The sequence below is a fragment of the Acanthaster planci genome, linkage group LG08, assembly GCF_054643075.1.
Source record: "Acanthaster planci isolate LZ-2023a linkage group LG08, COTS_SCS, whole genome shotgun sequence".
NCBI lineage: Eukaryota > Metazoa > Echinodermata > Asteroidea > Valvatida > Acanthasteridae > Acanthaster > Acanthaster planci.
Window position 1 is genome coordinate 5,815,569 of NC_141784.1, and position 26,496 is coordinate 5,842,064.

The following is a 26,496-nucleotide window of genomic DNA, read 5'->3' on the forward strand; positions in this document are numbered from 1 at the left end:
TTGAATTGTCTTCGGGGTGATCATCTCTGGATAGAAATATCTTCAAAACTTGTTGTTTAACCCACTAAAACTTGAAAGGATAATGAGAGGTGACGAGAGGGGCTTTAATTTGATGGTTGTCTTGAACCCCTAAGGAAAGTATTTTTCTAGTGTTTGGAGTTGGGATATTTATCACTGTTGCATGCTCATGGCAATTTTTTAAAAAAATTAACGACTACACCCTATATCCGCTCAAAGAGGAACAAAAGGGGGCGTGTGCGTTTGACGCGGAGCTTGCTGAGTACGCGTACACCCAGAACGCGCGCAAGAACCCGCTTATTAACCACCTGTCTTTCTTTTACCGACTTGGGGTGCACTTCTGCACGGGGCGGATATACCGAGGTACGGGTACGCGTATGTAACGTTCATGAACTCGATACACCGCGAAGAGTTTTCCTCAAAGTGACCAAGAGGGGGCAGGCTGTAAGTTTTGTGGTGTTGATAGCACCTGTCACAGCCTTTTCATCAGGTCGTGTTGAAGTCGTGGCTGTGGCTAGAAGTGTGCTTGTAACATTTGCCAGCTGGCAACTGTAGCCGCAGCAAGTTGGCTCGAAACGGCTTAGAGTATGAACTCAACACGCGTGAAGTAGGCCTACGTGTACGGGTACTACGAAAATACGGCGTGCAGGATAGGCCCAGTGGCCTTGATCGCTTAATAGGGATAGGACAGAGGGTATGCAGCTGGGTTAGTGAACGTGGCATAACTTCACTTCCCCTGGCTTCGCTTCGCGTGCACGGTCGAGTCCCCGCATAAGCGCCAGCATGGAACTTTTCCACAAGTGCTCGTGGCTTGTTTTTCTCTTGGGCCTTTGCTTCTCTTTGGTGAGTGGCTTGATTTGACTGCTTACCTAAGAGTAGAACGAAATGATGTCTTGTGAAAGTAAACCTAACGTTACAATTTAGGTTCTTGGTCTGTTGTTCATCAAGTGGACTGGAAGTGTGCCAGTTTCCGGACAGACGCGAGGAAAGGGCTCACACCCACCAAACTTGGTGTAAAGCATTGTATAGTGACAAAGTTGAATAAGACTTAAGAGGATGGGTTGCAACCTTGAAGAGCGAATTATGTTATCTCTCGCTCTTAGTTTCATACAGTGATCGCTCCATTTTAATTTAGTCTCGTAAATTTATGCGCCACAAAACTGAAAAGGACACAGTAATGGATGGAGCAAACTACTATGTAGGCCTACATGTTGTTTCCTTGCTCTGTGCCCGGAAACTATTGGTACAGTGGTCAGTACACACTTAGGAGGGTCCCACTTATCAGAGAATGTTGGACATCTTGTATCCAGGGCAACTCGTAACCGGGACATCTCATAACCCAAGAGAAAATTGCATTTGTTTATAGCTTGTGGCGACATTAAGTTGAATTATACTGTAGCATCAAATGCGGTTTTTGATTGCTGATAATGCAGCTGTCGGTTTTGTGTGTAACCGGAAAACTAAGCCAGTTTGAAATCGTTGCTTGGTACATGTACCAATAAGAACCAATTGAGAATGAAAACAAAACATGGAAAAACACGATCTATGATTCACAACAAAAACAAAGTGAAGAACAAAATGGAACTTCCCCTCGTCTTTACGACTACATGTATGCACAATCCCCATGTGAAACACAGAGATATCAAGAATGCTCTTTTCAAACACTGGCCCCTCAACTCTGGCAACCCAGTATTGAACCATACCTGTATTCAGTTGGATTCATTTTTGAATCATGCGGCTGATGAGTCCTCGAAGGGACGAAAATGCATTCCCGCTATCTTCTCAGGTAAAACTTGACCCAACCCATTATTTGGGTAAATATTGTTCTGGTCTACATTATTTTAATTTCTTCCTATTATTTCTACCCTTCCGAGGCTTCAAACAGTCTGAATGGGATAGAGTGACACCTTCTCCTCCATTATCTGGAACTTGGAAAAAATTGCATTTATTTTCCGGGTGAGAATTGTCCCGGGTACAAAGTGTCCTGGGGACGAGATGTCTTGGGTATGAGTTGTCCCGGGTGTGAAATTTTGGGTACGAGTCATCCAGGGTACGAGATATCGCGATACATGTACCTTATAGGACACCTGCCAGTCTGTGTATAAAAGGATTCAGCCCGTTTCAGGGTACTTCGTGAGACATTCCAATAAACCAATAAATAAAGTTGAACATTAATGTGTGTGTGGGCGCCATGTTCTTTTAAACTTTCTGGGAATGCCAAATCCCAGAGTTATTAAAAATCATGATTTAGACAAATTGAAAACAAGATTTCCAAAATTTAAATCAATTTTTTTGTTTTTAATTGGGAACTTTAAAAACCAAACAAACTTGTGTCGTTGAGTGTCCAAAAGTCCTCAAATTTATTATTCACGTTTCATGGACTAGTATTTGTATGGGAATAACTGACCCAATGCTTAAAGCTAAGTTTGTCTTATGAAATTCTGCAAGGTGCTGTTTCAGTATATTGAGTAGTGTCGGAAGTCCTTTCCCACATGTCCTTCCACCTGCCTTTCCCACATGACATGTCCTTCCACCTGCTTTTCCCACATGTCATTCCACCAGTCGGATATATCCATATTTCCCTGGAATTTCTACTTTCTTTGCAAAGTGCAACCATAACAACTCTTGTTTTTGGCCACACATCTTTTACCAATTGTATGCAAAGCTTCAAATTTTGTACATGGGCATTGGCTTATTCAGGTGCCTTTTTGGGCAGCTAAACAACCTGTAAACTACCTGTACGATGAAAGCATACATACAGGTAAAGTTGGGGATACCGGAATATGTATGTATCAGTGTCCAATTTATGCAGTATGCTTATACATGTACGTGTATGTAAACTGGACAATGTGTACCGCTGAAAAGCAGATGTAACTTGAGTGTTTAATCACTGTTTGCATGTATAAAATATCCATCATGCGATTGTGGAGCTTACATGTAGCATTGTGTTTATTGCCAGGTTGGCAGTAATTAAGGGGAATACCGATTGCCGATTATAGGTCAATTTGCCCACTTTACAGTTCGTGTACGAGTACATGTATGTGTAGGTACCCGGGATGTGTGATTTTGACATTTTTCAACACTTCATTTTACCGAACTGTAAATTAACGTACACACTGTATTGTGGTGTGAGACCGCAATGTTGAATCAGCCTGAAAAGCTACATGTATTAAACTGCATGGAAACTTGTTGAAGACTTCAGAATCCACTGTGCAGAAACCAGTGATGTGCCATGTGGTACAGTAAATATATTCTTTGCAACATTCCATGTATGAAGCCAATACACGTACAGAACATGTGTGTAAGATGGCAGTGGCCTGGTTTCTTCTGATGTCCCTCCTGGATTTTGAAGGTTCTGAAATAGTTAGAATGAAAGCAAAAGGAAAACAGCATCCACAGGTCACGGGATAAGAATGAACTAAACTCAAGTTGCCCACAATTTGTTTATACTCAGGTTTTCCCTGGTCTGTCTGAAGCCAAGAAGCCCAGAAGTCAACACATCATCCCTGTTGATGAGATTAAGGAATTTAAGAAACTCTTGCGAACACGCAATAATGTAATGGTTTTGTTTTCAAAAACGGGTAAGTATAAAAATCATATATATGTACATTATATAAAGTAGAAAAGAATTGAAGCAACGTTTTATTATTTAGTGCATACCATATTTTTTGCTTGTGTTCAGTGACAGTTGTGAACATAGAAATTTTGTATGCGACATTTCTGCCACTAGACCATTAACATGACCTCGGACACCTCAAAACTTACCTCTTATCCCTGGATGGTGCTGTGACTCTTAGTATACTTTTGGATTTGTTAAAATCCAGGAATCACCAGTTTGCAGTTGCCTAATTTAAAATTTGTGTTCAACAAGGTTTAACCTTATCAAATTAGGGAGATAACTAAAATTTGTAAGAAATTGTACATGTAGAAGCATTGTCTCTTTTCTTAAATTTTAATTTTAAAATGGTTTTGAGCTATCTTTTGTGTATTTTGACAATTCTTAAAACAAACAGTCATAAATTTGTGAGGTTATCTTTACATTGATGCTGGTTGTACTTATGTGCATGTGGGGATCTTGGGAGAATATCCTCCCACATCTTAGAGAGGGTTGGGAGTCGACTGTCCCTTCTCCTACATTTTGTGGTGAGAAATTCATTGTTTGACCCCAAACCCAAGGCACAGCAGCACACAGGTTAACATAAGATACATGCACACTATACATGCCTTTATCATACTTAAATACAGTCCCAATTTCTAGCAGTAGGCTTGTGGGTAGATTAGATACAAACTGTGAAGAGAGGGTATATCTTCAATGCTAATTCTCTGGAATCCAACATTATATATGTAGTATCTGAATGGATTCCAGATTGTGCATCCTGGCCACTATTACAGTGCATGCACTTCACAGTGTACGTGGTGTACATACAGGTACATTGTACATGGGTTTAGATGTTCCAGTTGAGTACAAAGAATACCTCACTTGAGTCACTTTGCAGCAGTTTCAAGACTGCTGCCAGATTTGTAAATTGTCAGGAGAAATGTCTTGGGGTAATTTATACAAATGTGTGGCCAACCAAAGACAAACTTGTTTATGTACATACATACATGTATGTATACATCAATGAACAGTTGAGATCAGAATTTTGCATACACTGTACTATAAATATACAGACAATTATTCATTGTTGCAGCCATAATTCTGTTTCTGATATATTTGAAATTTTGTCTTGATATGACTCAGGGAAAAGTTTTGCAGTGTTAGAACAAAACATGTATTGTTATTATTTGTTTGGTCATTCTTGAATATCAGTCACAGACACAAACATTTAAAACAACAAGTAACACGTACATGTACCGGTACATTGTTCCTAAATAATGTCCGTTTTAATTCTGCCTTTTCTGTACTTTCTATGTGGCCGTGTTTGTCAGAATCTTCACATTGATTTCTTTTAAAAACCAGCTAAAGATGCCAATTCCTGGATGGATGTTTACGGTGATGTGGCCTCAGAGATGAAGGGCCTAGCTACTCTGCTGACTGTTGACTGCAGGTGATTTTTAACATACATGTACCACCTGTAGCTCACCCTTTTACTCTTGCAAAAAGTTCTGTAGTCTCTTAAAGGGTCATCCATCTTTTCTGTCCTTTGCAAGAGCACAAAGTATATGCAAGAAGGGAGGGGTTTGTAGTCTTTGCCCACTATCAAGAACTTGGAGAAAGGTTGATGCCATCATTTTTTGCTTGTTACAAGGACTTCAAAAATGGATGATTGCCACATTTTTGAACCCACTGAAAAAAAAAAGAAAGGAAAAAAAGAGGTGCGGAGATTGGTGATGAGTTTTTAGGTAAGATTTTACTATCATCTTAGCGGCAAGTTTTGCACTGGAAATCTCTTTCAATCGTTTCTTTGACCACACCTGTGTATTAGTCATTCTTGCTGAATCTCAAAACTTGCCCTTTATCAGTTGTAGCAGAGAGTTGTGTCACATGTATGATGGAATTAAACTTGGTTTAGGACAAAAAACAAAACACACACTCCTTATCTGAATAAGATGAATTTGAATTTGTATTTCTGATTTTCATTTTACTTAGAATTGTGATGCATTGTTCTTTATAAAGCCTTTAATGTTTGTTAAATTTCTTATAGTGATGCCAAGAAGTTATGCAAGAAATTTAGGGTCTCTCCAAGCAATGTGGTCCTCAAGCACTACCAGTAAGCATATGCGTGGTTTTCTTTTTAAAAGGCACTGTACTTCAAAGTTTGTCGTAGGTAACTTTGGTCCTTGCCCTGTGAGATCTGTTAAAATCATTTGTAACACAAGCTTTCCAGATGGACTTGAATCAGAGCTTAGCAATGTTTCCCAAACATGAAGCTCGACAACACAGATGTTGTTTAAAGGATTTTTTTTTGGAGTGATATATGGATAATTTCTGAGATACATGTATGTAGCTTTAAGAAAATTTCCAGAGAATATAAATGGTTGACTTGTAGTATATGCATCTGGGCTTAAGTCGTAGTAAAACTACTGTAAAAGCTTCTACATCATTACATAAATACTAGCCATAGAAAAACAATTTAAAATCAGGGAAAATTTTTTCTGAAATAAACTTCTTTCTTTGTAACAGGGAGGGTGAATTCAATAAAGATTATGACAGAAGGAAGAATAAAAAGGTAATTTAATTGTAATTTCTAAAAAGTTAACAGTACATTTTAAATGGTGACATGAAATGCTGAAAGTGATATTTGTTACAATACATACATTGCATCAAACATTATTATTTCAAATTATTTCTTTGTGTATTCTGTTTCAGCCATAATCTGCGATTCCTGCATTTCCTGAATTATCATTGATGTTTTAAAAAATTTTTGGCACTTTTATTTCTGTTATTCCAATTGTAGTCTATGATATATTTCTTGAATAATCCTACGGAAGACGCACCATGGATGGAGGATCCCACAGCTGGCAATGTCAGACACATTGAGTCAGGAAAGGTAGGTGAACCTTGCATATTATATGTGACCGGCTCTAGAAAAATGGGTAATAAGTCGCTAGATTCGGGTTATCAGTTTTTGATATGGCTGGATTCTGTACATTAAAAGCTACAATTTGATATATGAATGACCCCTGTAGTGCACTGCGTTCCAGAGATATTTAGACATCTGTATATCCACATATTCGGATTCAATAAAAGCACTTTTTGAGAAAAAGCTCAGGAAGTGTAGCACTTGGAAACACAATGCTATGTAGGATTTCCTACTGAATGATCCATTTTTCATCTTTATTCATCAGTATCCGTGTTTGTAGTCACAAATTCTGAAAACATAAATGTTATACAAGCTAATAGAGGAAAAAACTCAAAATCACATTTTGAAAGACATTTTGCCCTCTCCAAATAGGACAAGCCATAACATATTTTGGAATTGCGCGACTTTTTACCCTTTTTTGCAGAGCAGGTCACATGTGATGCGTGTACACATAGATAAACGATAGTGTGCTGGACAGAATGGACAAACAAACACTCTTTACAGATTATACCAACAGAACAGTCACAGAAAGAGGCACAAAATTCTGCTCTTTGTTGTTTGCGTAGAATTGAATTGAGCAGGGCAGATTATCCAATAGTCTCTATGCCTAGTCCTTACCAGAAAAAATCAGGGACATGCAGAAATTTGAGTCCTTAATGGAATACCTTGTGAAAAAAGTAAAACACTAATGACAAGGTTAAGTGTCTTGCTCTGAATTTTCATTTTGGAAAAGCTTCAAACTAGTTTCCTATTAGCGTCAAAATGGAATGCAAGAATCCAACCAAATAACCTCATTTGTGAAATTAGGGATGATACCTGGAGCAGAGTACCTAGGGCCTTCATGAACAAAGCTCTTGGTGCCTAGAGCCTATGAAGCATCTTGTCCAGTTCTGTAATGGATATGTATTTCTTGATTTTTTGGTTGAGTAAATCTCTGGCTTGGTGGAAAAAGAGAATAAGTCCAGAAAGATAAATATGGTGCTTCCTTGCAGCAGATTAGTGTTACATGTAGGCCTCACATGAAAATCTGTCGTATTCATGTACAAGAGATGCATCGTGGGTAGAGGATCGTATGCACTGCATTTTATATCTTCAAATAAATATGGAAGCATCCAAATTGAACGCAGTGTCATTCGTTTTCAGAGCTCAAGTATAACCAGCTAAAAAGGTTTTTTTCTGTTCATGCCAAGATGCGAATTCTCAATGTAGATTGCGTCATTGAGGAGAAAACAGAAAAAACGAGGGGAACCTTTGCCCTGTGTTTGTAGTGGATAAGCCCTTGTGCATGCCAAACAATGGCTACATACAATGGCTACATGCATTTTTTGGCAATCTGGATACTTCCATTTTTATTTGAACAGATAAAATCAGAGAAAACATGGTTTCCTTAGAGGTGCTCTTGAACATCTCTTCACTTTGTATCATTTATGAGAATTTTCAGGGACTTTATTTGGGTATTTGTACAATGTACGCAAGTCAAATAACATTTTATTAAAGAGAATTGTGTAATGAAAGAATAACGGTGCATTTCTTCTGGTAAACCTTCAGGTGAAAGTGAGACCTTATCGATATTATTTTGGCAACACTTCAACTTTTTCCTTTAAAAATGATGATTTATGAATCCCATTTAAACACTAAAACACTAAAAAAAAATGAGCATGGAAGTGTTTTCTCATGTCCTTTGGGCCTGACTGGAATCTGAACTTTCATTTGATAACCTTTTTTCCAAGGTCTGAGTCTTGATCCTAACACTAATGAATAAAGCTTAGAAGTTCAAGAGGAGTATCCCGAAGTGCATTTATTGCTGGCATGGTATAAGTTACTGTCAGACATAATATGGCAGTTTCACTTGACATTCAACATACACACAAGGGTCTATTACCCATTCAAATATTATGCTCAATTACCAATGAGCACTTCTACAGTTACAGTTTTGTTTATCTTGGGGGAAAAGATTGAAGGGTTTGATTATCAAGCTGTTCAATTTCATTGTTTATTCTGTGAAAAAGAAGAGTGTGACATGTACATGTGGCATGGTCTTCATAAAATGGACCAAAATGCAACCCCAAATGTCATTTTTCAAAACTTGTAAAAGAGTGACTTTGATCAAGAAAAATACAAATTAGCACCTTCAGATTTATAAAAATGATTATATGGGGATAATTAGGCATAATATGTACTTATGGTGGACATTTGGTTGGCTACCAGTGCAAATCAAATGGAGTTGAATTCATTTAAAGTTTTACGTCAAAGTGTTTACACCAGAGGACTTGATTTCAAAACTTCTCTCAACAAGAAGGAGAATTCAGTATATTTTTCAACTGATGTATTTTAAAGCACCTAAGAAATAACTTTAAAAAAATATAAGCCATTAAAAAAAAGAGCACAAATCGACAGAAAATGATGAGAAAAGATTGGCTCTCTTCATTCTCTTACCGTTGATAATCACTCTCACTATACCAACATATTTGCCAGGTCTTATACCTTTCAACCACTGAAAATTATCTTTAAGTTTGGCTGCATCAAAAATGTGTAACGAGTACAATATGTTCGTTGCAAACGTCATATTTGACAGAATTTTGATGATGTTCGAAAATTTTGACAAAAATGCATGATGTACGAGAATGCCGAAAATGCTGTCACATGTAGTGCTCGAACATTCCATGCGTAATGTTCATTTTGCTGCTTATTTTGGAGATACCCCCGCTGAAAATTAAGTTAAAAATAACAACTCTGAGCATTAGATTTTCATCATGAATCAAATTTTATGTCTCGGAAGTCATTTTTTTTTCAAATTTCATTCAGAATGACCGATTTTCTTTCGAGAAACCTTTGTCCGAAGAGAAAAATCACGGAGCATCACCATTCCGTGGAGGGGCTCATTAATATCGAATAAAAAAGAAGGCATACTATCTGGGTTGATGTCAAAGGTAAAACAGGCCACAGTGCAGCGAAACGTTATTCTAACGGCACGGTGAGAGAATGACGGAAGTCACAAAATTGCCATGATCGGTATTTTTGACTGCGGTTTTCGGAAATATACTTGAAGAAAATGTGATCGGTCCAGTCGTAAAAGGATGATGATTTGGCGGTGCTTTTTGCACTTTTTTTTTTGCAGTCGATTTTTTGACACTAGTGACAGAATCGAATGACATTCGTGACTGCCGACTTCAGGACCTAATTAATTGTGAGAGGTATTTTTTAATTTCGTGATTATGGTTTTAATATGTGTAAATGTTATCACCTTTCACCACATATAAATCTGTGTAAAATATCCGCGGGGATTATCACTCCTCAATAAATTTTATTGGCTAGGATTTCAACAGGTTGTTCACATCCATCAAATATGCTGACGTTCAAGACTTTAATTAATTCCAATTAAGTTGAAAGATGGACACGGTCATCATTGTTCCAGATATCAGCCATGACTTCCCTCATTACATCAGACACTGGGAATCAATTCACTGCTGTACACTTTTGCAAAAATGAGCTCCCAAAGTTGAACATCTAATGGTCCATATTTTGAGGAACCTGCCATGTACAGTTTGGAAAGCTCAGGGCCTATAGTTCATAACAGTAACTTTTTGCAAGATTTTAAACTCTTCCTTATTTTAGGGATCAGATTATTGAAAGGGAACCATCAACTTTTCTGTATCTTACTTTCTGATTTTGTGTGTCTGGTTCCCTAGGAGCTGCAGAAAATGTTGTCCAAGGAGAAGAAACCAATCTTGGTGATGTTTTATGCACCATGTAAGCTAACCTTTCTTTCATTTGAATGTTTTGCTTGCATTTTTGAAGTGATTTCTGAATCTAGTCTTGAGAGTCCCTGAATGGGAGAAAAGTTGATTGGAGGAGGCCAGCAAGCAGTGCCCTTGTACATGTACATTTGCCTTGGTATTTTTTTTTCAGTCAAAATACACTGTGAAACCATGGAAATGAGGCCTACAAGTTACATGCAGTCCTACAAAAAATTATCCTTCAATAATTCTTGCTACATGGACATATCCTTGTATATTCTCTCATCCTTTTACAGTGTAACAAAATTGAAATTTGTCTTTCAACACTCATGCATATCGTACATGTACATGTACGTTGGTATGTCTGAAAATTTAATATTGTAGCATTCAAATGTGGCACAAATCAATTGATTTGACACACGAGTTTTGGTTGCATCGAATAACTTGCAAATCAGTCCTCTGTGGGTTAGCCAGGTTCTATGAAATTTATGGCCGTGTGGTAATGGATTTAGTAACAAAGTGTTGTTTGTGACCATCAAGATGTGGATCACATAAAATTTATCACCTGTCGGTTTGTAATTGGAATGATTAATATTCATTGATTTATTATGCTCAGGGTGTGGGCATTGCAAAAAGATGAAGCCAGAATTTGCTGGCGCAGCCAAAGAACTCAAGGACTCTGCGGTGAGTTTGACTTCTCTTCTCTAGAGTTTTGACTGGTCTTGTAGGATTTCATTTCTTCTGGGATGGAATGGTAAAGTTAATAATGAGCAACATCTCTTAACAGTGACATTTGACCTTATGAAGGATTATTATAAAGAAAGTTGTTTTTTTCTATTTGGTTCATTTCAAAAGAAACATTCATTTGTCATACAAAATAATGCAAGGTCAGTGAACATCAATACGGACGATTCACAATAGTGCGCCTCCAAGAGTTTGCAACGCGTTGGCCAATCACAATGCGCAAAATCTGTCGACCATTTCCAAACGTGCATTTGGTCAACAGATTTCCCTCAAAAGGCCTTAATTTACATGTCAGCAATTTCCGTATAAGGAAAAACAATGATAAATAAATTTTAACAGAACTACATGTACGTATGACAAAACTGTAGTTTTTGGTGGTATGTGGAAACTTGTGTTTTTAGATAAAGCTGGTGATATTACAGACAGCCAAAGAGATGTGTCATAAAACGACAAACAAGGCCTGCTGGGCAGGTTCAGCTCGTTAGAATTAGAGGAATAAGAAAAGAAACTAGTTTGAACCTGTCAATGTGCATGTACTCTTTATTTATGTATGCAAACGACCTTGCAATTGTATCTTCACAAAAAAATCGACTTGTACATGATAGGTCTGTCCAAAGGCATAACTCAAGCTTACATGTACTTGTACTTTGGTACCACAATACAAAATGTACATGCAGATGTTAAAATGGTGACTTGACTATATGGAGAGAAATCTGCGAAGGTTGAGGTTAAAAAACCAGTCCAGAATGCAAGACTCTTAGACTACTCAAGCAGACGACGTGATCTCTGACGTTGCCTGCTTTTGCAATTTTCCCCTCGTATCAAAATCAAAGAAAGCAATCTCACTCTTCCAGACTGTGTGTTTTAATTACACTCTCATCACTCACGGCCCGGAAGTCATTTAGACCTTCATAGAACATGTGCATCAGCTTACTGTCTGGTTACCAGACACAAATTAATGCATGCAGTACATGCCGTGCTTGGGGCTCAGTTGATTCGGTGTGATATCATCTGAAGTGGGAAGATAGTAGTTTAAAGTGACTTTGTAATAATTATGTCTGAAATATGGTTCCCCGCAAGAACATGGCAAGAAATCTTTACCTGTTGTGCATTTCTGATTGGAATGTGCACAGTCATGGGCATAATTCTTGTACTAAAAAGACCTGGGGCCAAAATCTTACCCTAAACGATTCTTTTACAGTGCCTTTTTTTTTCTCCCAATAAATTCTTTTGAATTAACTACATGTAGAACAGAAATCTATTTCTGTCCTTGATGGATTTTTACCCCCACCACAAAGAAAGAGAAATTCCTACCATACGTTGTTTTAGGTTTGATTTTAATATGCTTGTAAAAATGAAGAAAAAAGGATTGCATAGTTGTAGTGAGCTGTAGCAGCTGCTTCAAATGAATATGATACCAGGGCATAAATCTTGATGGACTGTACCTCTTAATTTCCCCTGGTGTTGGATTATGATAATTCTTCATCTGAGTTGGCACAGGCAACTCCAAGTAATTTGATATAGCTCAGTGTGTATTGGATTCAAGGTGATAAAAAAGATGCTATGAAATCTGATTTGTGTCTGAGGTAAACTTGATATTGGGGGTAATTAGGACAATGGAGGTCATGTCGGTAAAATGGGATTTATCAGTGCATCCTGCTGTCATGTAATGAAAAATGTAAGTCAGTCTTGTTTGGAAGTGTAATATTCAAGTAGCTGCAATCTTGAAACATCCTCCAAGCCTTCCATTCAATTTTGAAAGCTTGGATCCGTATAGTAACTGCATAATGGTAAGAGGATATCTGGGACAGAAAAAAATTGGAAGAATGCAAGGAAACTAGTTTGCCGGCAGTGTACTCGGCTTTAATTTTGGATGCAACAGAACTAAGAAAATCATTTTGAAATTTTTGAAAGGTTTCGTCCACATTAGAGTATACTAGGGTATAGTGATTCTGCCAACTTCACACATCTAAACATTTCTATTTGTGTTATTTATTGTTTTTTCAAATCCATTTTCTATGCCCTTCAGGTCTTAGCTGGTGTAGACGTTGATCTACCTACAAACTACGAGATTCGCACAGCCTACAACATCACCGGCTTCCCTACAATCATTTATTTTGAGTAAGTGGGACAACCTTGGCTGATCAGTTTCAAATTTGCTCAAGTTTTTGCAGGTATGACTAGAAGCATCTCTTAAATTGAGAGTATCCCGTAGGGAACTCTGTCTTTATTTAATAAGGAACTTGGGAAAGGAACACCAGGATTTGGGTTTAAGTTCTTGCTTACTCAATGCCTATCGGCTTTTAATCATTAACATTCAGCAGTACAAGGCAAAGTGAAATCTAACACAGTCACGCTTTGTTTGTTACTGAGGATCTAATGAACAGTCCTTATTTTTTTCCCCAGAATTTGCATTTGATCAAATGTCTCAAAGCCTTGTGAGATGTAATTCTTTTTGCTGTATTAATGTCCAGTTCTCAAATTTCAGTGCCTATGTATTGTGAAGTCTGGATTGTGGTCACATAGAAATTGGAGACATTTCAAGTTGCAACTGCACAGTCATGGACATTAGTCATGTTACATTCATGTATTCATGAACACATTGCTAATATTCATGTTTATTGTTGTAAATAAAGTTTTATGAATTCTGTTTTTGGTTGCATCATTTTTTGCTCCCTAGAAATTATTGATCTTGGGAAGCTTTTAATATTTGGAATCAAGTCTTGATCTGTTTACCATTAAAGAAGCCTGAATAATGTAAGTTATCACATGAGCCTGAGTGGAACATTGAATAATATAGTGCATCTGTGGTTCGCATACAACGAGGCCAAAGGCCGAGTAGTATATGGGAGCATGATAACAAGTTTATCTGCAAGCAAACTTGACACGCAGTAAGGATGTCATAGAGGCCTATGCGCAAATGCGTCACCTTTGAATTTACAGTAAATTTTGCATCTGTGTGTTTTGCTTTTAGCATAGAAATAGCTGAATGCAAGGTTTTTGAATACTGCATTACATGTACTCTGGGTTTGATGGGAATCGTGCAGTACAATGATGTATCACACTGTTTGTTGCCATGAATTGACCAGTCAGACTTAGGAATTCAAGTTTGCCTCAAGATAACATGTTAGTGCCATGCAATAGGAATGCACATTATCCCAATGGAATCTCTCAAATAAAATGGAAATGATTCCTGATGCGTGGCCTCAGTCAGAGCTTTTCAAAGTTAATGAAGAATACCAAAATGACGAGGTCAAGACTTGCAAAAGGGTTTGTTAACAGCTCAGGGTTATGTACAGGCTGAATTGGAAAGACGGAGAAAATTTATTTCAGCAGAGCAAGAAAATACTTTACAATTTTGTCTTTTTTTCATTTCTCCTTTTTCAAGGGATGGACAACAGAAGTTTAACTATGGTGGCGAGAGAGATCAAAGTGGCATCATTGAATGGATGAAAGAGTAAGACCAGAATGTATTTCATAGAATGGACACTTGTCACATTTGTTAGTATGAAATGGAATTGAAACATCAAGAAAAACTGGAAAATTAAGATCAATTTTTGCTGGAGGAGGACTAGAAAACCTCCATATTAAGTCTCAAGAACATCATGATAAGCAAATGGGAAATTCAAAATAGAAAAGTTTGATTTGTGATTTGGACACAAATAAGAATAAAATGTCAGTGATTTCTTTCTGTGATACTACCAGGTCACAACTCTGTACGAGTTGTGACCTGGTAGTATTTTCTAGTTTTGTGTCAGAGTCTAAATGTTTTCTTGGCCACAGCACTGTACCAAAATACCTATTTTATTTGTCTGAGGTGTATTTATTCCTGAATTGATGACCTTAAACTTAAGTTAAGCTGTTTAGAAAACGAAACTTGACTTACCGTCTGCAGGTTTCCTGTACCACTCTTGTCTAAAAAAGTTATCTGTTAATTGATGATGCTTATCACTACTACATGTACTAAGTGATTCCTTTGGGATTCCTTTTGACCAGTCCCCAACCTCCCAAGGAACCAGAACCTGAAGCCCAGTGGAGTGATGAAGAGTCCGAGGTCATTCACCTCACTGATGAAACATTTGACAGCTACGTGGAAGGACACCCATCAGTGCTGGTCATGTTCTACGCCCCGTGTAAGTTCATCTGCCCATTTTGGTGCATTCTTTGAATTGGAACTTGACATATTGGTACGTGTACAAATCTTTGGAGTGGATTTCAATTTTGGTCATGAATGAATTGCATGCTCTTGTTTGAAGTGCTCCTCTTGGAATGTTATGGTCCAGTGCCGGTTGCATATTCATACATTATGTAAATGTGACTGCTTATTCTTGTGACTTGTAGGGTGTGGTCATTGCAAGAAGATGAAGCCAGAGTACACAGAGTCAGCTCAACTGTTATCAGAGGAAGGGGTGAGTGGGTAGTACCTTGGAGGTTTTCAATTAACACAGAATTAAGTTTCATCATCGGGGAGTCAGGTTGGTAAAGTTGCATAGACTGTCCTCGCCTGCCACCTCTGTGACCAGGGGTTCGAATCCCACCTAAGCTCATCTGTGGATTGGGTTTTCAGTCCCTGGCTGATTTCATGTGTCTCCCTGGGGATTTTTTTGGCTGGGGTTTTCCTCCCACCTCTTAAATTGAACATTTCTTCTGCCTCTGGGCCACTTGTCTTTTCCCACATGGCCAGTTTGTATCTGATTGGGCTTTACCCTCGTTTAAATAAATGAAAATCCTCCAAACCCCAGTTTCCCCCTTGATAGTTTTGGAGAAATGGTGATTACATTGATAGCTTGACCAGCACGTGGTGATCATACTTTCAAGTTGGCCATTTTGAATTGAAAGCGAGGCAATCCCTGTAAAACTTTCTGAAAACATAGTATGTACTGGTATAGGAATGAAGATGACGGAATAATGGTATAGGAATGAAGATGATGGAATACTGGTATAGGAATGAAGATGACGGAATACTGGTATAGGAATGAAGATGATGGAATAATGGTATAGGAATGAAGATGATGGAATACTGGTATAGGAATGAAGATGATGGAATAATGTATAGGAATGAAGATGATGGAATAATGGTATAGGAATGAAGATGATGGAATACTGGTATAGGAATGAAGATGATGGAATAATGTATAGGAATGAAGATGATGGAATACTGGTATAGGAATGAAGATGATGGAATACTGGTATAGGAATGAAGATGATGGAATACTGGTATAGGAATGAAGATCATGGAATAATGTATAGGAGTGAAGATGATGGAATAATGGTATAGGAATGAAGATGATGGAATACTGGTATAGGAATAAAGATGATGGAATACTGGTATAGGAATGAAGATGACGGAATACTGGTATTAGGAATGAAGATGACGGAATACTGGTATAGGAATGAAGATGATGGAATAATGGTATAGGAATGAAGATGATGGAATAAAGGTATAGGAATGAAGATGATGGAATAAAGGTATAGGAATGAAGATGATGGAATACTGGTATAGGAATGAAGATGATGGAATACTGGTATAGGAATGAAGATGATGGAATACTGGTATATGAATGAAGATGATGGAATACTGGTATAGGAATGAAGATGATGGAATAATGGTATAGGAATGAAGATGATGGAATACTGGTATAGGAATGAAGATGATGGAATACTGGTATAGGAATGAAGATGATGGAATACTGGTATAGGAATGAAGATGATGGAATACTGGTATAGGAATGAAGGTGACGGAATACTGGTATAGGAATGAAGATGACGGAATACTGGTATAGGAATGAAGATGATGGAATACTGGTATAAGAATGAAGATGATGGAATAATGGTATAGGAATGAAGATGATGGAATAATGGTCAATTGTAAATTTCCTTCCTTGTACTCTGATGGATAGTTCCAAATTATGAAAACTCCTGTCACCTTTAGTGTTGGAATGAAATATGTATGTCAAAGTGAAACTTCAGTGTAAACCAGTAATTACAGCAAAATAGTCAGGCTCCTGCCCATGTCAGAGTGCTCAGTGAATAAATTAGATTCGGGCAGCAAGATTTGAACTGACCCTCGCGCAATTCAATAAAAAACTCCATGTCAGGTTTTTTTTGTTTGTCTTTCCTTTCTTGTTTACAGCATGAAGGGGTGTTGACTGCTGTGGATGCAACCAAGGAACAAGCTCTAGCCAAACGCTATGAGATTAAAGGCTTTCCCACTCTCAAATATTTCAAGTAGGCCCGATTAGCCTTCCAATTGATTTATTATACTTCTGTTTGTCAATACAAAGCAACATGAAAGGAGGAATTAAAACAATTCTACATGGTGTACACTTGTTTGTGTTCTGCACTTCTGACAAACTCTTCAAACATTTTTCTTGTTGCTTTTATCTGATTTGAAATATAGAGAAAGAGATACCCGGTATATACCTAAGAGAAACTTCCAAACTCATTTGACAAGTTTGACAAGTTCAAACAAATACTCCAGTAATGAACTATTTTCTGTCCCGTTTTTTAAACCGACCCACAGAGATGGTGAGTTTGCTTGGGATTTAAATGAAAGAACGGGAGAGAAGATCCGGGAGTTTATGAAAGAGTGAGTCCTTTATCAAGTCTCATCCCTGTCAACTATGGTTTATTCCAAATTTGTAAAAATCAGGATATCAACATAACTGAATGGCTGCATACAGTCCATTATTACAAGTCCTAAAGTCCATTACAAGTCATCCAGTCAAGCCAAGCCACAAACCTATTTACGTGAAATGTGACAAAGGAAATCTTTTGTCATTCATCTAGTTACTTTTGACTGATTTTTATGAATGGACTTGACTACGTCACTTGTTGTTCACTCTTTGGACATTTTCCAATAATCAAACATGTTTGAAATTTAATTACATAACTCTGCTATTACAATTTCATTTCTAATATCTGTATTAAACCTATTTTTAATAGAAAGGAATTAGGAATGCAGAGAGAGTGTGATGATTCGACCACTTTCACGCTGCCACGAGATCCAAGTAAATTAGGAGTGGTTGGGCTCGATGTAATTGAGCAATATCTTCCCCAGTCCTCTTGGTAGACTTTGACGGGTCTCAGGGTCTGGGCTTAAAATTAGATGCTCATTCAGCCTATATTCAAGACTCAAAAAGGGCTATTAAACCACTTCAATGTGTTTCAAATCAAGTCACACGCTGTATATTGCCCCTCAAATAAAAATGAATCTGACAAAATGACTCAAAAAAGGCTTTTTATTGTCAAACATTTTGTGTACTCTTTGTTGGGATGTATCACTCAGTATGGAATCCTGATGAAAATGAACGTCAGTGGGTGAAAAATGACGAGGATTCTTATCGGTTTGTATTGTGCAAGATCCTTTCAACGGCCTTTAATTCAAACGTGGCTGTGACGATTTGGGACTTGGGTTTGGTTTGTCAAGTATTGTAGACCTGCTCCCATTGAGAGACACCTTTTTACCTACAGTATCTGAAGGCCATAACAACACTTTTTCTCCACTAATGTTGCCTGCCACAGCCCCTCAGAACCTCCTCCACCACCTCCTCCTGAGCCCAGCTGGAGTGATCAGGAAACGGCTGTCATCCACGCAACCGGTGAAAACTTCAAGACGGTAACCAAGAAGAAGAAACACAGTCTGGTCATGTTCTATGCTCCCTGTAAGCACTTTTACCTCTTAATGCTTTCCCTTAACCACTTGCCAATTCCACAATTAACTTGTCCCAGGCACCGTATTATTAGTGACCAACAATGCTGAATTTTAAAAATAATGCCACAGTTCTCAAGAAACTTTGACGTGATGGTCACTCATCCAAGATTTAGGTGCATTTTTGTACCAAATTGTCACGTTTTTGAAAATCCTTGAGTTCCAAATAAAGTTGCAGAGCGACATTTTCAGTAGCCCCTGGCTTTGGCAGACAGAGACTTGAGACTCCATACATATTCAACTGCAACAGACTCGTTCAAGCCATTGTGTGTGTACGAATACAAAAGTGAGTAATCATTCACTGTTGTCAGGGTGTGGTCACTGCAAAAAGGCCAAGCCAGAGTTTACGGCAGCAGCTGAAAAGTTGAAAGACGAATTAAAAGTTGCTTACATTGCTGTGGATTGCACTGATGACAAGAACAAAGAAATGTGCACGACGTACGACGTAACAGGCTACCCGACCATCAAGTACTTTGTTTACGGTAAAGATCCCGTGCCTTACAGTGGAGGAAGAGAGGTGAGTTGTTTCATGGGTGGAGTTCTTCCAAATACTCAATTGAACACCTGCTCAAACCGTACTTTGTCGAATTTGATGGCTCAGCTTTCCATAAATTTCTACATGACCATTTGCATGGCATTTCTTGTAATAGTTGTTGGAAAAAACATTGGCGAACAATCTAAAGCAGAGTTTTAAAAAGATAAAATGTGGGAGTCATAGCTCAAACCATGCATGATCAGTTTTCATCAGAATGTACACAAATCTGTATTGTCTTTGCAGAAATGCCAGGTACAAATTTGTAGTGATTTTCACGTGTTGTAATCCCTGTTCGTCACCAATTTGGTGGTACAAATTGTGCAGGGATTCCACAGTATACCTTGCTTGTAACCATTGCTTCCCCCCATTTTTCTGTCTACCTGACTACAGGAGATTGACTTTGTCCGCTTCATGATGCTTTTGGTCAACCCTGATGCAGCGCCCCCATTACCTGAACCTGTGGTAGAGGATTTCTGGGCGGAGCTTGATGGTGGGGAAAATGTGTTACAACTGGCGGACAGCACCTTCGATGAAGTCATCAACAAAGAAGAGTCGGTCTTGGTCATGTTCTATGCTCCATGTAAGTAGGTATTGTCATTTGAGGTGTCAAGGTACTAGACCTTTATCCTTATACTGTAGGAACAGGGGAAACTTTGTAATGAGTCGTTCTTGCTAAGAGTCCGGATAAATGGTTGATTATTATTTTCGATTTTTGTTTTCAGGGTGTGGTCATTGCAAGAAAATGAAACCTGCCTACTCAGAAGCTGCGACTCTTCTCAAGGAAGCTGGGGTAAGGAACATAGATGAGTGACCATCTTACTAGGAGAACTCCCTGTCAATTTCCTTAGTTATTTTCTGGATGGCATTTCTACCTAGGCTGTACAACCTGTTGGTACCACTGTTGCCGTGGTTGGAATATGAATCTCTGAAAGAAATGCATTATGAGAGTAGGATTATTGAAGCAAGAAAAGGTTTTTGTAGTGTCCCCACGCATAGACCCTAGATATTTGTATTCATTCAGGTGAAAAACAAGCCATGTTAGAAGGTTGTGGCTGTGGAAAAACATGTGCACATATGGCAGCCACTGTTGAGTGGCTGTAGCCATTTCCCATAGATGCATGTGTTAATCCTAGCCATAGCCAGTTGATTCAAACAAGTTCATCATCAAACAAGTTATCATGCCACTAACATGTCACATGTGCATGAACCAGTATTACTCCTGTATCGTTTCTGGTCTTTGGATCTGTGTCTTCTTTTTTTTTTAGAAGAGATTTTTTTGGGGGGGGGGTAGTATAAGGATGACGGGGATTGTAATGCCTTTTGTCCTCTTTGATGTATGTAGCACCCTGGAGTACTTGCCGCTGTGGATGCGACAGCCAACAAGGCCTTAGCAGCTAAATATGATATTAGAGGATACCCAATTTGTAAGTAGGTTAGACTGAGTTGACAATTGTGGCGAGACATAGGTTGGGATTCGGACCATTTCTCAAACACTTGTTTTAGTTAAGGTTCTTATTCCTTAGCTCCAAATTACGCATCTCAAGTTACCAAAGTTTGAATTTTGGACTCAGTTCCTGAAATGTTCTTTATTCAAAACTCTGTGCTTTTTTGTTTAGCTGTGGAAACCTTCCTAAATCCTACAAAATCCTTTGTACTTACACTTTTACTGGACATCTTATGCCATGTAAAAGTATTACTGGCTGGTCTGCACCTGCTTGAATTTTACAAGTCCACCAAAGCAACTAGTTGGATTTTGAAGGAATTGGGATAGTTAAAGTTCACAGCAGAAAAATGGATATAGTGTTTAGAGGTGCTAAAATCATGGAGCCAATGTCAGATAATTTTTAAGATCAATGTCCAGTGTCTAGTTTACAACGTCTAAAATACACTTGATAACTAATCACTTGCCTTCTCCAGTGAAAGCATATCTCAGATAAACCGTGTGGTCAGGCGGTACTTTGACATCATTGAATGGGTCCCCATTTATACCAACATTGTTGTGACATGTCATATTGTCATATTTGGTCACTGCTTACATTGATTTGAGTCTTGTTTCCTTTTTTCCCACCTACACCCTTTTATTTTTCCCTTAACCTTCCTTGCTCTGCAACCTCACCATGGCGCCTCTACAGTAAAGTACTTTAAGTAAGTGAAAAGAAAAAAGATTGTAGATTTACTGCTTTCATGCATTATATTCATACTAGTCAGAATTGACCGGAAAAAAGTTCAAAGTGTGCTCCTTAAAAAACGTAACACTCCATTTAGCTGAATAAGTGAGAGTTGGTTTTTATCTTGGGGGGGGCGTGATGTGATGTGTGATGTCACCCTATGCTGCTTCTGTGTACCATAATTCAAAGCCCCAGATCACATCAAGTGATGGTCTTATATTGATCTTTTTTATCTTTACACTAGGAATGGAGTTGCAAATGATTACGTCTCTGGGCGTTCAACAGATAACATCATGGACTTTATGAAAAAGTAAGTCAATCCCCCTTCATCCACAGATGCTTTGTTGCTGACTGCTGACTGCTGACTCTCTACTCTAATATCTGACATGGGATTTTCGGAAATGTTCCATTACTTGCCATTTTTGTTGGGTAATTAACCACAATAGGAAGGAAATGCCAGTCCCCTTATTTGAAATGTTCTAAGATGGAATTTTTGAATTCTGCAAAGTTTTTTTTTTCACGTTGGGCTTTAGAACCAAAGGTATTTTTTTTCACGTTGGGTTTTAGAACCAAAGGTATTTTTTTTTCACGTTGGGTTTTAGAACCAAAGTTATTTTTTTTTCACGTTGGGCTTTAGAACCAAAGGTATTTTTTTGCAATGGGGCTATAGAAAAATGTAAGAAGATTTTCAAGATTTCAGGAAGCTGTGCTTGTGTTTGATGAAGTATCTGCAATTGATGTAGAGGGCAGCATTCTTATTTGGGAACCCATTGTCCATTTAACCGTGCAGTACTCTAAAAAGAAAATTCAATACAATCTGCATTTCTGATAGTCTTTGTGATTCATAAGCTTTGAATCTCTCCACACTACTCCTCCCCATAGTCCAAATGAAGCTGCCACGCCCATCCCTCCTACCCCCGAACCCAAGTGGAGCGACATACCCAGCGCAGTCAACCACCTCACCCAGGAAAACTTCAAGCCATTCACTGAGAGCAACCAGCATGTCCTGACGATGTTCTACGCTCCGTGGTGTGGCCATTGCAAGGCAGCGAAGCCTGCCTTCCAAGCCACTGCCGACGTACTCAAGAACGAGGAAGGAATGGAGTTAGCTGCCGTGGATTGTACCGTGGAAAGGGGTGAGTCAGCAAATGATGTTTCCCTCGGGTAGATCAGAGCTGTATATGGAGAGAGATGCGACATGAGTATCACCATTATTAGGAACTAACTAGCAGGTGTATATGCCCCATTGAGCACAGACAGTTGGTATACAATAGCTGCTTGCTCCACTGTACTCATAATGAACAGCCAATTTGTTTCCAAAATCTGAAGCTGGCGCTAATCTGCTCAGGGATAGATGAAGTCCAGTGCTGTAGTTGGGATCCATCCCAAGTCCATGCAAGTCTAGTACAATACGGGTGTTACACAATAGCGCACCTCCAAGAGTTTACAACGCGTTGGCGAATCACAATGTGTGAAATCTGTCGATCCAATGCACGTTTGGAAAGGGTTGACAGATTTCGTGCATGGTGATTGGCCAACGTGTCGCAAACTCTTGGAGGTGTATTTATCCAGTCTTAAGCCAAGTCACATGCCATTCAAATGAACTGTGACACAAGCATTTGTCATTATTTACCCATTACTGATGAATTGCCTCGTCGAAGGACCTGTGAAATGGATTTGTGACAGACTTAACAGCTACACTGGTTGTTCTGGTTTCAGCGAAGCCACTTGGTGAAGCCAATGCCCTGATTTTTTTCTTTGGTTTTCAGGGAAAGTTATAGTGCAGTTTCTTGGATAATTTTGCTAGGAAAGTTGTCCTAACCATTCATTTATACAAGTATAATGTTCACAATGAGCACAAACCTAACTAGGAGAAAGAGTTACTTAAAACTTAAAAAGAACAGCCAAAATATGCCCGTGGGATTTGAAACATGTAACACCACATCCATAGGTAAAAGTGCTATCTGCTTGACTATCGCACGGGCTCGACAAAATTGGTTGTTTGAAAAGTTACATAGATGTGTCAACTGAGCAAGGACTGCAGTGGCACCATTATTTCTTTGAATAAACAAAAGCGTGACCTGAAAAACTACTGAATTATTCATAAAATGAGCAGCCACTAGATTTCCCAAACACAGCCAAATTCATTTATTGATTTGTGTGCTTTTGCTGTACATGTCGCTTTGGACTTTGCATGGAAATATGGTTTTCCAGAGAGTTATTAAAGTCAGAGATGTTTTGATAATTGTGTCTCGGATGAGACTAAAGTAATTTATTTACTCTCTTTTTTGTATCACTCAGATTTGTGCAGTAATTTTGAAATCCAAGGATTCCCCACCTTCAAACTTTTTACAAAGGGAAGCCCGACAGAATACCAAGGTGGCCGGACAAAGAGTGATTTTTACAGCTTTATGCAAAGCCTGAAGGGTGGTGCTGGAGACACACCCAAAGAGGAGCTCTGATGACGGCTGCTGGCAAGTAGATAGCGCCCTCATGTTTGTCATCGTCATGGGAGTGGGGCATTTTATATCATTGACTTGGGGCAATGGTGGAGGGGAATTTCTTGCTTTAAATATTTTTTTTCTGAAAATTGTACCTTGTGACTCTGCATTCTGTTTTGAAAAATCATGACCTTTAGGGTCAACACAAGGTCATGACAGATTGGGGTCCTGACACTTTGACCTTTGCTCTTTCATAACGTTTGTTATTTTTGAAATGGCGTACTCATGAAATGGGTACATTGTATCAGATGTAACTGTGTGCCAGTTTTGATGTAAGATTTTTGTGGGAGTTGTGGGATATTTAGTTTGGTTTGGTTTAAGAGGCCTTTTTTGCCTCGATGGAGACAAACAGTCAATATCTCTAGTTCCTTTGTTCCAGTGCTCTCTGTACTTGTAATTTAGCACCTCTGTGCTCCACTCAAGTGTCTTAATCAACAAAATTGTATTTTCTGCAATTACTACAAGTAGAGAGAATGTGGTTGAATGAATGTGGAATTGACCCCAGAACAACTGTATTGTTGGTCCAGTGGTCTGTGTACTGATACAGCCAAGCTTCAGTGAAAAATGTCTACTAATCAGTTGGTTTTGATATAGCGAGTTGGGAATATGATTCAAATGTTTCAGTCAATAGTGTCAGGGTTCACCAAATTCAGTGCGATGTTGACTGGGACAAGAACCAGGGAACAGACTGCTGGCACTCTGGCCCTCCATATACGGGCCATGCAAAATTACCAAAGGATAGTGTCTGGCACCCAGACTTTCATGTCGAATCCAAAACTTGAAATGCATAGTAAACATGTTTCTCCCTGTGTCTTTTTTACTACCACAAGTTTTCCATTTCAAACATGAGGCTTTCTTTTAATTTCATCCTTGATCCTTTTTTATTGTTCATGTGGTGTTTTGGATGGTGGGGTGTCAGAGGATGGAGTTAATCCCTGTCCTTATAAATGGCCACTTTAAGTACTGTGCTACCCCATCTCTACCATGTTTCGTACCATATAATCCTGCTCAAAATTGTAAATAAAAGTTTCACCCTGCTGGATAGAAACTTCAACCACAAACACCACATAAAGCAAAACTGTGCCAAGCCCAATCACTCAGAACACCTGGAACTATAGACAAATGATGTTTCCTTGGAAATTTCTAATGACTGCTTTTAATGGCAGAAAGGAAGTGTTTGTTTATGGAGTGACTGTCACAGATCTGCGATTACATTCAATGGTCAGCACAATGCTGACTGCCCTTGTGAGGCACCACTGTAAACGACCATTTGATGTCGATACTGTCATATATATGACTGGTCTCATGTATACCTTCTCGTTTTTCCTCCTATCTGGAAGTGTAGCACAGGGGAAATGAAAAGGAATGTTATATCAACATTTTCTCTCACCTAATGTCCATTGTAATCAGGATGCTTAACTGAATGATGCAACAACAGACAAAGCTTACTGGGAAAATGGCCGAAAGAAATATTTTGTGACAAGAGTGAGTGAACAAAGTTACTCTGAGTGAATCATTGGCTTCATTTTTTTTCATTCAAACATTTTACTGGTACTTGCAATATTGCTTGCAAGATATATCAACATTGATTCAGTTTTGAAGGAATTGATTTTTCTTTCATTTTGGCATGGGGACAAGTCTTATCATTTGATTTGAACTTTGGAGAAATAAAACTGTAGGTAATTTTGAATGATGTTTCAATTTTCTTTCACTTTAGCTTGTTTTGAATCTTCAGTTGACCCCCCCTTTTATGAACAGGAACATTTAATTTGAATCTCTGTGATGTGTATATTTGTTCATTTCTTGGTGTGGGGTACTTATTTAAGTCTTCCCCGTGTATTATCGTAGGCTTAAACTCAACACACACTGAACGATAACAGAGTTTAAGTGTTGGTCATGGTGGTTTATTCTTAACAGGTCCACAAACGTAGCCCAGCACCTCTTATCTGGGCTAAATAGTAAATTAAAACTTTTTAAATTTTGTACCATATACAAGCCGTGTAGTATGACCACAGTCAGACCCAAAACGCCACGCTGTAAAATCACGCTTCGAGTTTTAACGCCTTTTGGTACCCATTTTTAAACATGTTTAACCCACGACATGTTTAGATGTTTGTATTAAAATGCGTCTAGGAATATGTTCGAATGCTAACTGCTTTCTCATGGTACATGTTTCGCTTTGTGAAAAACCGCTTAGCATTTAAACACATTCCTAAATGTCTTTCAATGAACATGTCGTGGGTTAAACTTGCTAATGGTGCGGGGGGGGGGGTGTTGATAAGTATGTTAAATTCAAAGCGCCTTTTTGGGGGGGGGATTTGTATTGCATCGGAGTCATAATGTCACTAGTAAAAGTAGCTTCCTGGAAATGTTACTTATTACTAGTTACTGCTTTGGCTGAATTGTGCTTGTAGTAATAGAGTAATGATACCAATTGGTTTGTCTGTCTGAAGCCATATCAAACATTTCAATTGTTTCTATCGACATTTTACACTAAACGAGCAATAAAATGGGTACTGTGTGGACAGTATTTGCCCTTTGTGATAAACAAAAATCAA

The 26,496-nt window shown here is 38.4% G+C and overlaps 1 protein-coding gene across 1 annotated transcript; it reads left to right on the top strand.

Annotated features, from left to right (window-relative positions):
* The first annotated feature begins 435 nt into the window (after positions 1–435).
* Positions 436–26,496, top strand: pdia5 (protein disulfide isomerase family A member 5). Its single transcript, XM_022254193.2, has 23 exons — positions 436–861; positions 3,473–3,599; positions 4,979–5,066; positions 5,664–5,729; positions 6,143–6,188; positions 6,417–6,509; positions 10,232–10,292; positions 10,896–10,963; positions 13,053–13,144; positions 14,412–14,480; positions 15,020–15,156; positions 15,365–15,432; positions 17,157–17,251; positions 17,547–17,612; positions 18,548–18,687; positions 19,046–19,251; positions 19,660–19,849; positions 19,992–20,059; positions 20,612–20,693; positions 21,402–21,414; positions 21,682–21,747; positions 22,320–22,573; positions 23,739–26,496. The coding sequence occupies exons 1-23, from the start codon at positions 802–804 to the stop codon at positions 23,897–23,899; spliced, it is 2,316 nt and encodes a 771-aa protein (XP_022109885.1). The 5' UTR covers positions 436–801; the 3' UTR covers positions 23,900–26,496.

What these genes read in the sequence shown, in the direction of transcription:
- pdia5 (XM_022254193.2), top strand. Translation starts at nt 802, where the DNA reads ATGGAACTTTTCCACAAGTGCTCGTGGCTTGTTTTTCTCTTGGGCCTT. An exon ending in AACTGTTATCAGAGGAAGGG is followed by an intron (nt 15,433 to 17,156) that starts GTGAGTGGGTAG and finishes TCTTGTTTACAG; the next exon opens with CATGAAGGGGTGTTGACTGC. An exon ending in GGTCATGTTCTATGCTCCAT is followed by an intron (nt 19,850 to 19,991) that starts GTAAGTAGGTAT and finishes TTTTGTTTTCAG; the next exon opens with GGTGTGGTCATTGCAAGAAA.